The following is a 13,071-nucleotide window of genomic DNA, read 5'->3' as shown; positions in this document are numbered from 1 at the left end:
TCATCAAGAGGAGCATTTACAGTACATGAATATGGGGAACCTAGATACACCTAGAAGCTAGATAATTATATGTATCAGCTGACATTACCAAGAGAGTACCTTTATTATTATGTGTTTGTGCAGAGCGGGAGACAACACTATTTATTTGTTTTGCTGCAAAAAATAGACTGGCCTGATGAGACCCTATCAAGCTGCAGGGAGCTGCCTGCCAGTGAGCCAACAAGGAGAGTGGCATCTAGTCATGGGCTCTGCTACCCTCTGCTGGCGATGCTTGGACACAGTCACAACACAGAACACATGATGCGGCAGATCAACTCAAGTGGTGCACCCTACCTCTCATCAAAGGCCAGGTTCCTGTCCGCAAACTGCATGAGCAAAGTCCTCTCCAGGATCTTTTTAGGGGCCTGGTTTTGGATGAAGTAGACGATGACGTGGTGCAGCCGGTAGTCGTTCTCTGGAGGTGTGTCCTCCTGGGCAAACCTCAGGAGACGGGTGTACTCCACCTTAATGGCCTGGCCACACAAGGAAAGAAAAGAGGCTGAGGATCACTGAGGATTGAGACATGGATGTTTACAGTAGCGTTTATGTCTGTCAAATGTATATGATCAGTGGCATGACATTCTATAGGTCGGTTACTTTTATAAATGTTTTTTTGTGTGGCTTTCACCTTTATTTTATATTTTTTATGGAGGGACAGACAGTAGGCTGACAGGAAATGGGGAGAGAGATGGGGGGGTGACATGCAGTAAAGGCCGTCGGGATCGGGAGTCGAACCCGCGGCACACTGCCACTTCAATATTTTCAACTCTGGGGTTTGGAAGCGTTTTTAGGTGGGAATAAATGCTTTGGTGGACACAGCCTAAGTCAGCATACTTCCTGGTTTATTTTACTCACTGTTCATGGTATGTAAGCAAACCAGTCTGCTGGAAGGTTGTTTTAGTGTTTTTTCTGTTTGTTTGTTTATGTATTTTTCTTTTTTCTCCCCAATTCCCATCAAACACTGAACTACAACTCGGCCCCTGTTGCTGCTAACCCCCACATGTTGGTCTGGGGAGGGTGCTGCTAACCCCCACATGTTGGTCTGGGGAGGGTGCTGCTAACCCCCACATGTTGGTCTGGGGAGGGTGTATCAACAGCCCCCACATGTTGGTCTGGGGAGGGTGTATCAACAGAGTTTCAACAAAGTCAGTACTCCCAGTTCCACATGCTGCTGAACACCCATCTCAACCAACCTGTAGGAATCACTATTGCAGCAAATTATTTACTTCAATTCATCAAGTATTTTCTTAGTTTTGGATTCTTCATTCACCGTAAAGGAATGTTATACAAACGAACATTCTTCTTCTATTCAAGTGCAAATGTAGTCACGCAGATCATTTCAATTTTAATTTCTTTCATTGTTTATGTTCATTAAAAGATCCCCATTAGACACATGAATGAGCCTCTTGTCTTCATGGGGGGTCTAAAACTTAAGTCTGGATCTCAGGAGTAATTTTTTTTTAAAGCTGCTGAGGGCATCAGCCACAAGAGAACAATCTTTGGCCTATCACATAGATCTAACAGGAAACAAAATGTCATCACAATCCCCCCCATCCTTTTAAAGAAAAATGAATACTTTGCTTTCCTTGCGATTACTAGAAAATGGGGCACGCTGACAGTTTTACAGTTCTACTCTTCACTGACAAAAGTAGAGAAAGGATAAGGCGGCAGAAAAATGAAGGGTGACACATCAAAGAAGGTGAGGATGGACAGATGAAGAAAAACAAGATGGGAAACAGAGACATGGGGATGTACCTTAAAGAAGGCTGCCTCTGGCCCACTCTTTTCATACACACTGCTGGATTTGCCAATGGCCATAATAATACCCTGCATGTTTGGGGTCATCATCGCCTGCCCAGAAGGTGGAACCACGTTAAACATGACAAGACATCCTCGAGATGCACCGAGCAAGGCCAAAACACTATGTTATGTCATGAAGCACTACAGCAGAGAACACCATTCGTCATTCCGCAGTCCATGCATTGGTTAGGGTCACAAATCTATGTGAGTCAGCCAGTGTAAAGGCACAATCTTTAAAATAAAATAAACAAATATATTTGCCCTACTACCAACCTCCAAAAGCCAAGACAACAATTTGTAGTGCGCATTATGACAGAAAAAAAGCCAATCCAATCCACACTGTAAACACGGATTCAAAACTAACGTCACACCAGTCCAAATGACCCATCTTCATGAAAATCAAGAGCACAGTGCAATGTCAGATAAATCAGAATTTGAATGAACATCAGTTAAAGGACCACTTCACCACTTTTCATATATCTCTTCTTCATATAATTGGTCCTCACTAATGTTCATGATAAAACACCACAATCTTTTCCTACTCAGTCTGTCTCATAGGAGGGCTTTGGGCAGTTCGGACACCCGTCCACCAGTGACATCATCATTAGGCAGATTTTAAACAAGATTTGTTTTAAAATATATTTAGATTTGTATTATCGTGAGAACGATGGCTTCAACCTTTGCATTGCAACTTTTCAGGAAAAGAAAGCCTGACGTTTCTATTAGCTTGGATTCACCATCGATGATGTCACTGGTGGACGGGTTTCTGAACTGCCCACAGCCCTCCTATGACACACAGACGGAGTAGGAAAAAATTGTGGTATTTTATCATGAACATTAGTTAGGACCAATTATAGGAAGAGAAGTTGAAAAGTGGTCCTTTAACAGTGCACATTCTTCTGTCACTAGCATGTTAACCGTGTTCATTTTGATGGCGGTTGAGCTGTAGGTCACAATCTCCTCTGAAGTGTGTAAATGAAAACATAGAAGGATGCTTCTGTAGCAAGATGCAGGGCTGGGGCTGGCATTTCACAGGGCAGTTTTCAAGTCAAACAAGCCCTTCCCATTCCAGACTGGTTTCGAAACACTGACCTTTAACCTGGGGTGACGCCCGGCTCAGACTAACCCTGACCTAAATCGGTTAAACGTGGTGGGCTTTTCTCAGGCATAAAAAATTAAATAAAAGTCATTCCAACAGCCATAAGAAAGGAGCACTGGTGTTCTAACACCACATCCAACAGGCACAGACTTAGCGCTACAAAGGAGAAAGGATCTGGCGGAGCGAGTGCTACCTCGTCATCGTACCCCCCTTCCTCTGACTCAATGACAAAGGTTCCCACATGAGGAATAGCCACCTCTACGGTGCGCTGGGCGGGGGACTCATCCTCCACTGTGGGGTCAGGAGGAGGGGTGGAAGAGGCCTGAAACTCAGGCTGGGGGGGAGAGGGGCAGGGAAGAGATTGTGAAAAGAACGGAAGGGACAGATAGAAAAGCGGTGGAACATTCAAAGTTGGCTATATGAGTAGTCATATTACAGTCATTTTTAACCAATTAAACCCTATACTTCATTGACTGAGGTCCCCCCATGCGTGATCGCGTGTACACTTGGTCCCTTACTTTTTCCCTCTACACCAAATCTGTCAAAAAATTGCCAATTTACATGCTCACAATGCGAGGTTGTGAGGTTGTAGATCTGCAATTTTTAAAGAATGTTCACCTACAGTATTTATGCCCACACAATTGGGACGCTAGGGTTAATGCGGCACATTGTGATATTTTATGCCCATCAGAGGGTCTTCCCTTTAAAATGTATCATTGGTTGACGTTTCCTCAACTGAGTTGCATGCAGTACGAGACTAAATCCATTGACTGGTTATAACTCATTCCGAGTGAGCAGGCAAGAGTGTTGCTATTTTAGCAAGCCAACATGAGTTGTGTCCCTGAACTTTGAATATATACCCTTTTGACTAGTAGAATTCTTTAGCTCTATGACATAAACAATAATGTTTCAATTAGTCATGAATAGATTAGAACATGCATTTGAGAAGGAAGGAGAATGCTTCAGTGACTACACAATGATTAACAAAGATGTCAGAAGTAGCTTTTGTTATAGTAATGCAAGTAAGGCAGGAACATTTTTGCTTCCACAAGATTTAAGGTCACACACCCTCACAACAAAGAATTTGGGGGGAAAATAGGGATGAGACAAAGATAAACACATTGGCACTAATGTCAACAGACTGACAAGGAGTGATGCATGATGAATGCAAGTGTCTGTGTGTGTATGTGTGTGTGTGTGTGTGTGTGTGTGTGTGTGTGTGTGTGTGTTTACAGCATTCAGCAGTGCCTCAGGGCTCCTCTCCTCCAACTCAGAAGCAGCCTTGGAGACGGCCCTCTCCACGTCCTCCTGCAGCTGTTTGGAGTCACTGGTAGGACATGGCTGCTCCATGTACTCAGGGTCCTGCTGGGGCACTGGACAGCACAGGGAGAAAAAGGATGTCTAAAGGCTCATTCATAGTCTGGATTTTCGGTGGTGAGGTGAACTACAACCGGTCACCTCAACACCGAAAATCCAGACTATGAATGAGCCTTAATACAACCAGAATCTTAACCACTTAACCCATTATTAAGTCCCGAGGCCAATTCTACAAATGCCTTCCAATTCAGTAGTTCTCACACTTTCAAGATTTTTAAAAAAATGTTCAAAAATAGCAGATGTACAAGTACGCAGCGCATAAGTTATGCGGGAACGCCTACCTGAGTGGCAAAAAACGACTTTCTGGCCTTGACAGCCCATAGATCCAAACAGACAAGTCCCATCTGATTGTATTAGATGACGTTAAACTCACTTTGCCACTCGATTTATGCCCCCGATTCATATCTGCTATTTTTGAGAGCTATTGCAAAAAAAAGGCACGGATGCTGGTTTTAATGGGTTAAGCCCTATATAATTCATTAGCTGGATTCCCCCGTGGGGTCCATAGTAGGCCCACACATTTTTCTCCTGTACACCACACATCTTCATAGGGAAATGCACCTATCAACCATTGATTGCTAATTATGTATTCTGCTGGGCTTTCCCTGCTTGGTGCCTTCAATATTGTGACCCTGACCTGAGTTGTCTGGAGGACTAGACTCGATGCTCATGGGCTGTGGGGAGGCGGAGGTGGTGCAGGCACTGGATGCGGCCAAGGCTGCTGCAGTGGCCAGGGCCAGCTTCTCCTGTTGGGCCTTGCGGGCCTGCAGGATGTCCCACTCCTTCATCTCCTTGTCAAAGAGGTGGTTGTCCTCCTTCACGTACTGCTTCAGGTCAGGGGGAAGCTTATCCAAGCCACTCAACATCTGACCCGTCTCTTTATCAAACTCCTCTGCAAAGACACATTGGACACAGATGGAACAGATGGTCAAACATAAAGGCCTATTTGTAGCCACTCACACTCACAAGTGCTAAGTAACATTTTGTATAATATTGTTCAATAAAGCGAAAAACTGCTCGAAGTGGAAAATCTTAAAATAATACTGTATTTTGATTAATTAACTCATTTACCGCCGATACCCCTATCTGGTGTCTGAATTGTCTACTCCAGGGCCGCCAGCCAGTCATTTAATACGGCGAGACCTTTCGTTTGAATTAATTTCACTGGGAAACCGAGAGTCAGGAAGTAAATTTTGAGCCAAAAAGAATTCGAGATATTACGATTCTAAAAACTGCGTTCCCATAGATTCCGTCGTTCTTTCAGGTCCTTGGAAAGGGTACTACGCGATTGGCTTGGTCCCATTGGCTTAGGCGGCTCCCATTGGCTTAGGCGTGTGTGTGTGTGTGTGTGTAGGCGTGTGTGTGTGTGTACCTTCTATGAGAAAAGGCTTCTTGTCATTGATGTACATGAGACAGTAGGCACTGGCATTCCGATAACCACCGAACGAGTCCCGGACCAGCTCTTCCCAGGATGACTTGGTAACCGAGATGTCGTTGTACTTCATCCAGCGCTGCTGGTGTGGGTCATAAATGTAGGCCCAGTAGTGGCCCGCGTTGGCCTGGCCCTCGTGGACCAGGACTGCGTGCAACCGGTATGGAACCTGCATGGAACCACAGCCATGAGAAAGAGCTTGTTTAGTTTAGTTCATAATGCAACCATTTACTTTCAGGGTTTCTCATAGTTATACAGTTTACATGGAAAACGCACACACACACACACACCTGCATCATGGACTTGTCAGAGTACATCATTTCAATCGTTCTGTGGATTCTGGATATGCTGCCCTGCAGATCTGTAATTATAAAAACAGTAATATAAATCATGTGGTCTTGTAAACCATACGTAAAGACAGGGAAACAGGCAATTATAAACTCTGACATTTTTAATAATGTGGTAAAACAGTATGCATGTTATAATCTGGCATTCTCATCAATACAAAATGTTAGATACATTTTAGAAATTGCTGTTTGAACAGAAAAACAATCTGCCCTGCCACCTGCATTCATACATTATCTTATCATTATCATTCATACATTATCTGTTTGGGTAGTTTTATGTCGTCAGTAATGGAAGTACATCCTGGTAAACTCACCCTAGCTCTGTATAAACAAATACAGAGATACTTATATCATCAATTTAATTTCATATAGTAGAAGGGGTTCCCTTATCTGTTGCCCTACCTTTAAAAGACCATCCCAGTGATCTGGTATGTTTAGACCATTGACTATGACTCAGTGTATGTGACATTATCGCTGACCATTCTCCAAAGCACACTATTGATCCGTTTGATTTTTGAGGAAGGCATTGGATGAAAATCAACTTATGTTATCGTTCATTGTAATGCATTCCAGTGAAAATTAATTCTAGCTGGAAAGACATTTATGAACTAAATGCTAACATCCAAGACTAACGACTACTGAATAATAGCCTACTCAATTATTCAGGCAAGTTCAGTAATTTAATGAATTTGGTGAAAATGTAAATTAAGCTGTGAATAGGCACTGGCATGCACTGAGTAGTACAGTCATTTAGGTTAACACCAGCAGTGATAAACTTATTTTTAAAGGGACAAGGAAGTTGAAAGGTCGTACCACGGGTGTCATTCTCCACTTCACTCCTCCAGCGGTGTAGACAGCCCTCCAGCACCCTCAGCTCATCTTCGGTGATGTTACGTGGGGCAGGGTGCATGGGCAGATCTGGGGGAAGCCGGGACTGCGTGAACGGCTTGTGAATGGGCACTCTCAATTGGGCCGTCGCCATGCCCTGAGCCCCAGCTGAACCTTCTGGAGGAACTGTTGAGCCCTGCTCTGCTGTGCTGTGGGAACCAGAGAAGGTGTAGAACTTAAAATTAAAACACAATCATGTACACACGCATCACACACTGGCAATAGTACGGTTCTGACTAACTTATACTTCCTTCTGCTTTCTTCCACATACTGCACTTCTGAAACAAGGAGAGAAGAAAGGAGCAGCAGTGGAAGGAGGTAATGTCAATTTTTTGCAACTTGCCTTGGTGCGGGAAGCTGCTGCCCTGTTGTGCCACCGGGAGGCGCTGATATGTCTATGTCCTCCACAGGGGAGGTGCACACAGGCTTACTGGAGGCAAACTCCATGGCATATTGGAGGACATCTGCCAGAGGAAACCTCTTGGGGCCTGAGCCATAGCTTAGATATCTGAGAGAGAATAGTAGAAGAGGAGAGGTTGAGATAAAATAGAGATTAGAGACAGAGAATAAGTCTGGAAAAAAGTGAGCAAGCAACAGTAGGGCACACCTACAGAATGAGAAATCAGTCCAGTTTTGTTGACTTTGACTAAGTACACAGGTGTTGTACCTTTCCAGTCGCTGTTGGAGCAGAGTCAAATGCTCCTTTAGCCTCCTGATCTCCTCTCTCTTGATCCTGGTGGTCTCCCTGTTCCTGTCCATGTACCTGACCACACACACAGCCCTTCAGTCTTACATGAAACAATTGGCATTTTATTTATTATAGATAGACTAGAGTCACTAGACCATAGACTGCATAACAAGGTGGGGCAATCATTTCCAACTTGCGTTCCCGAGTAGGCCAGGGCATCAGTCTAGTAAATATAATTTAAACACCACTCATATAAATAAGGCGAATCTAAAACGTATAACAGGTCACAACGTAACTCTTTGCGAGCTTCTAGATCAGCTTGTAGATCAGCTATTGTCTTCTTCTTTTCACTTTTTTATTATTAATTTTCACCTATAATGACATAGACGCCAACAACGTAATGTTGGCTTATTATATTTTGATGAGTGACGCCAACACCGTCTCCCTCACCTGTCCATATACAGCATGGAGGGGAACTCAAGCTTGTTGTGGATCTTCTCCGGCCTCCCCAGTGCCTGGTTGAATTCAAATCTGGACAGTTCAAAGGTCAAAACGGGAGGGAGTTCACTGAACCAGTGCTGAAAGAAAGAAAATGTAATGATGGTATTATGACTGAGTTAAATACATAAACAGCCACACATTATAGCAGGGGTTAAAGCAAGACCCATTTTCAGACCATGTCCCAATATGTGATTTGTAAAACGTTGTGAAAGGGGAATCCCCCAACCTTGCACCGGTCTACCCCTGTCCTAGACAGGGATAAAAGTCAGTTAAGAGAAAAACTAGAAAAAGTGCCCCTCTAATCACAAAGACATGATACACGGCCCGGTCACATCAAACATTACCACTCAACGTAACAGAGGCTGTACAAGATCTCCACAAAGGTTTACTTGTTTCCTCATGCAGATAGGCTACTTTCGCCATTTGATAAATTTGATTTGTCCTAATGTTGGTTGTTGGTCCTAATAACACTTTTCACTGCTAGACCAGGGCAGGCTGAGGCGAGGGAAGAGGAGTGGACGTGCACACACGGGCGCTCGGTCGTTATTAAAGGTGTAATGCAACGGAAATGGTGGACATTTTATTTTGAAGTATCTGAACCAATCAGAGCGTCGCATCCCTTCAGGCGATGGGACGGTAGCTGTTTGTTTACAATTCAGATAGACGGCCAGCTGTACCAGTTTACTGTTATGTGGCTTATTTCTACCCTATAATGTTTTCAGATACATATTTTAGCGTGATGATTAAGTTGAAACCGAGTAATACACTCTCTGGATGTTATCTTGAATGGGAATAAAAACTGAGGATTTCTGTAATCAGTAGCAGCTGTGTTCGCCTGTTTGGACGGATGCGGAGATATGGGGAATTAAACGGGCGAGCTTCATTTTTATTGGCTTTTATCGATGTGGGCCTCGACACGTCATCACGCAGCACGTTTTCGTTTTCAGGAAGTAATAAAAAATATATTTTTATGGACTTTTGATATAAAAACACACAAAAATGAGAATTTTCCCATTTCTTTGGCATCCATTGTTAGGTATGCCCATATGATGACCACGGAGATGGTCTAAAAGTTTTCATTTCACTACACCTTTAAGTGGCGGAGAAAATTTGTATTATGAGGATCTGCTTGGCACATTTGGTTACCCCTGAGATCACTTGACTAGCATGGCAAGCCTGCTGCATTGTGACTGCTTCGGTCATGTCATTCACACCACGGGCATCGCTACACTGTACACATACCCCTTAATATTGTTTTTGTGGATCTACACTGATCTCATAAATGGTCCCTATGAAATCCTCAGGACAGAAATCTGGGGTCCTGCATTATAGGTAACAGTTAAAGCCAAAAGTGAGACATGGTGGCTTGTACCACCAAGCCACCATGTCTCACTTTTGGCTTTACCAAAGCACTGTCTCCCATATCATAGTCTTGTGTAGCCAGATGATCAGAGATCTCCGCCTCGATAGTACATCTGGTGACATCAATATTCAATGTAGTGGCTATAACAGCACAGCTGCATTCAAACCTACGCCTGCTGCTTAGAAAACAAATGTGTCTCTATACAAAGGATCACAGTAAGATCTTTGCACTGGTGCACCAAATTTTGGTTTCCAAATCGAGACAATGTGGAAATAAAGTGTTCTTCCGGGTTGTTTAAACGCCACTGACCAACTTCCATTGAAATTAATAGTGGGGGTGGGGCTGTGGTCCTGACCTCTAGTTTATATATATTTCATCTGTTTTCTTTCCATTACTTGTTCTTTCTCTTGTCCTTTCTCCATTTATACCAACCTGTAAATTGTAATTGGGTTCTGGCCAGAGGCCATGTCTGTGTACAAACCTGGTAATTAGCGGTTCTCTGCTCCTGGGAGACGGCCTAATCTGGGTTGAAGCTAAACAGAGGTCAATGCTAGACTAGCAAGGGGTCACAAACCAGGTCAACTCTTATGGAGAGAGGGTTATAGACGATTCCCAAACTGTTCAACCTCAGTCTCTTCAGTGGGCAAATTTAAATGTTGTCATTTGCAATTCATTCCTCTATGTAACAAAATCTTCTTTGTTCTCCAATGTGTGCTATGATGGGGCCTGATCCCATCAACCCACAGTACCTCTTTGCCAATGTTTTTTTTCTGTGGGTCTTGAAGTTCACGGAGCACAAAGGCATCCTTGGTACTGACCTCCTGTCCAGACTTGGCAGAGTTCTCCGCTGAGTGTAAGGACTCGATCTCGCCCTCAATCATGGCCGCCTCCAGACACTCGTGGAGGTCCTTAAACCCGTTCACCTGCAGCGGGTACTGTCCGAACATCTCTGTGTTCTCAAACTTCTTACCTGGAGAATATCACACAGAAGAGCTTGTACACACATGCACAGTATAAAATAACACGTACAAATGCACACAAGCAATAAACAAAATAAAAAGGTGTAAACAAGAAAAATATGATGCCATAACCAAAACAAAAACATTTAGTTTCATGATTAGACACAGTATGATCTCATGATTAGATACAGTATGATGTTTAAAATCATTAGTTAGGGGGGCACGGTGGCACAGTTGGTAGTGCTGTAGCCTCACAGCTAGAAGATCCTGGGTTTGATTCCTGCTGGGGACGCTGTGGGTGCTGGCGACGTGTTCTCTCCTCCACATCATTAGTGCCCATACCCAAGGTGGGGTTGGCGAAAGTGCCTTTCTGTGTGGAGTTTGCATGTTCTCCCCGTGTCCCCTAGGGTAGGTACCCTCACAAAAAACATGCAGTAATCCTAAACTACCTCCCCCTGGCCAGCCGGGGCATCTGATGGAGGGGAAAGGAAATGGTCGGAATAACGTGCTCCTTCACCTGTCAGGTGAAAAGAAGCAGCTTGGACTCCTCATGCATAGAAGGAAGCATGAGTCCAGTCCGCTGCCCCCCCCCAGGTTGGCAGAGGAAGTGTAGCACCCAGGATTACATTAGATAATTGACAAATGGGTTGCAAAATCGTGGGCTAAAAATTATAAAATCATTAGTTAGGTACTTTACCTTTAAGAAAAGTGCTATACAACGTTTATTATAATATTATTATATAAAAGTGTGTCCTTGTGGCAGTGTGTGCATGCACAAAAAATAGCGTAAGCAAAATATGGGCAGGCCCAGGAAGAACTGGGTCAGGTGTGACAGAGTCCAAGATCGCACGAGAGAGAGAGAGCAACTAAGTATAACTCAGGCTTAATGTAATATATGAGCCATTTCATATTAATTTGCATCTAAGCTGATTTTCACTAGTTCAGCAATCAGTCACTCATCATAACCGCTTTAACAGCAGCAGCACAGCACTCTATCTGCAGGAGCAGCACAACGACACAGCACACAGCATTGACTAGAAGTAAAAAGAAAAAAGAAAAGAAAGCGACGAGGATGGGTTGTTAGCGGACATGCAGATGAGGCATTAAGGTCATTTTATGAGCAGAAGTGTCCGCTGGCCCAGCTTTTTGGTGGCTCTAGGCCAGTATTGTCATGCATAATAAGTGCAATGTCAATCAGCCGTCAAGGTCCTCCAGGATCAATGTGGCCGACCCTCTCTCTTTTATACATGGACTCCATCTCATTAAAACAAGGTCACCTTTCATTACCGGGGGCAAGGACTTGCTTGCATTCTGGCTGCTGCATCGAGGCCAGGCAAGGCCTTAATCTCTCTCTTCCCTTTCTGGCTAGCCATCTCTAATTTTCTTTCCTTTTAGAGATTAAATAAGTTATAAAACGTGTTATTACATCTCAGCAGCCTACCTTCTAGAACGCCCACAGCCAGGAAGCGGCCATAGAACAGTTCCACCATGGGGTTTTTTGGCTTCTCGCCCTCCCTGCCAAAAACAAAGAATAGGTCAAATACACACAAACAGCAGCTGCTAACCACCACTTAAGCCCTATACACTGACTTCATTGGACAATAATGATAGAAAATAGCCAAAAATAAAATGTGGTTAAAGGAGGACCTCTCTGATCTCTGTCTCAGACTGAGCCATGTGAATCACACCCATTTCATCCTCTATGCCCATTATCTATAATGCCTATTAATCCTTCTCTGAGAAGAGCGGGTAAATGGAGGGATTACCTGTCCTCCTCTGCCTTCATCTGGAAGGCGTCCTCTAGCCAGTCCAGCAGCTTGTGGGTGAACTCACTCACATCCTGCTGTTGGGTGAAGCACAGACACACACACACACACACACACACACAGGACAATTACTGGGCCTGCTTTTAAGTAGAGCCTGACCAATGCCACGTTTTTGGGTCCAATGTGACTCTGAATTTGAAGAGTCCTTACTTAGACAATCGATTACTCATGTCCTGACCAATATATTGTCAAACACGTTTAAAAAACTGAAGATTTGAATCGAGTTTCTATTTTTTTATTTTGTATAGTTTATAGATGCATTTAAAAAAAACACACAAATGTAAATATATTTTATTTTACCATACCCTATAACAAGCTCACAACGATTTAGAAGAATGAAACTCTTTTATGGCCTGAGGCCAGAGACAGGGTTTAATGGGCGCTATAACCACACCAAGAAAGCAGTGGTTTTAACCCATCAGCTTAAAAACTGAAATGGCTGGGGTTTGTAAATGACAACGGCAAGAGTTCACGAATTGGTGAACTTCAAAAAGGAGAACCTGGTAACCCAGACCCACTCCATCATAATGCAGACATCAAGGGCATTCTGTAATTCAGGTCAATGCCTCAATGTGATAATACACAGTGGAGGGACATGACTGATGAATGCACTGACCAGAGGGCTGACCTCACTTAACCTCCAAAGAGACAAGAGCTATTATTGCCTTTTTGCGGGGGAGGGGGGGGGCAATTGTCATATTAACATTACATTAGCACATATTAGCATACAGAGGCTAATCCGTGGTGTTCAA

The 13,071-nt window shown here is 43.7% G+C and overlaps 1 protein-coding gene across 2 annotated transcripts in view; it reads right to left on the bottom strand.

The window, feature by feature from the left end:
- The window catches only part of usp25 (ubiquitin specific peptidase 25), a 31,277-nt gene that overhangs the window by 6,288 nt on the left and 11,918 nt on the right, over positions 1-13,071 (bottom strand). The window contains exons 8-21 of one of the 2 annotated variants that reach the window (XM_079507216.1): positions 12,260-12,336; positions 11,935-12,008; positions 10,353-10,504; positions 8,121-8,248; positions 7,650-7,745; positions 7,326-7,490; positions 6,908-7,131; positions 6,038-6,108; positions 5,688-5,916; positions 4,953-5,207; positions 4,172-4,311; positions 3,132-3,272; positions 1,795-1,890; positions 334-512 (exon numbers count right to left, since the gene is read on the bottom strand). In XM_079507216.1, coding sequence (XP_079363342.1) covers positions 334-512; positions 1,795-1,890; positions 3,132-3,272; positions 4,172-4,311; positions 4,953-5,207; positions 5,688-5,916; positions 6,038-6,108; positions 6,908-7,131; positions 7,326-7,490; positions 7,650-7,745; positions 8,121-8,248; positions 10,353-10,504; positions 11,935-12,008; positions 12,260-12,336 — 2,027 coding nt within the window. The remainder of the gene's footprint in view (positions 1-333; positions 513-1,794; positions 1,891-3,131; positions 3,273-4,171; positions 4,312-4,952; positions 5,208-5,687; positions 5,917-6,037; positions 6,109-6,907; positions 7,132-7,325; positions 7,491-7,649; positions 7,746-8,120; positions 8,249-10,352; positions 10,505-11,934; positions 12,009-12,259; positions 12,337-13,071) is intronic. The other variant, XM_079507217.1, reaches the window with a different exon arrangement.

This window comes from Electrona antarctica, assembly GCF_951216825.1.
Source record: "Electrona antarctica genome assembly, chromosome: 8".
Taxonomy (NCBI): domain Eukaryota; kingdom Metazoa; phylum Chordata; class Actinopteri; order Myctophiformes; family Myctophidae; genus Electrona; species Electrona antarctica.
This window is presented reverse-complemented; position numbering and strand designations above follow the sequence as displayed.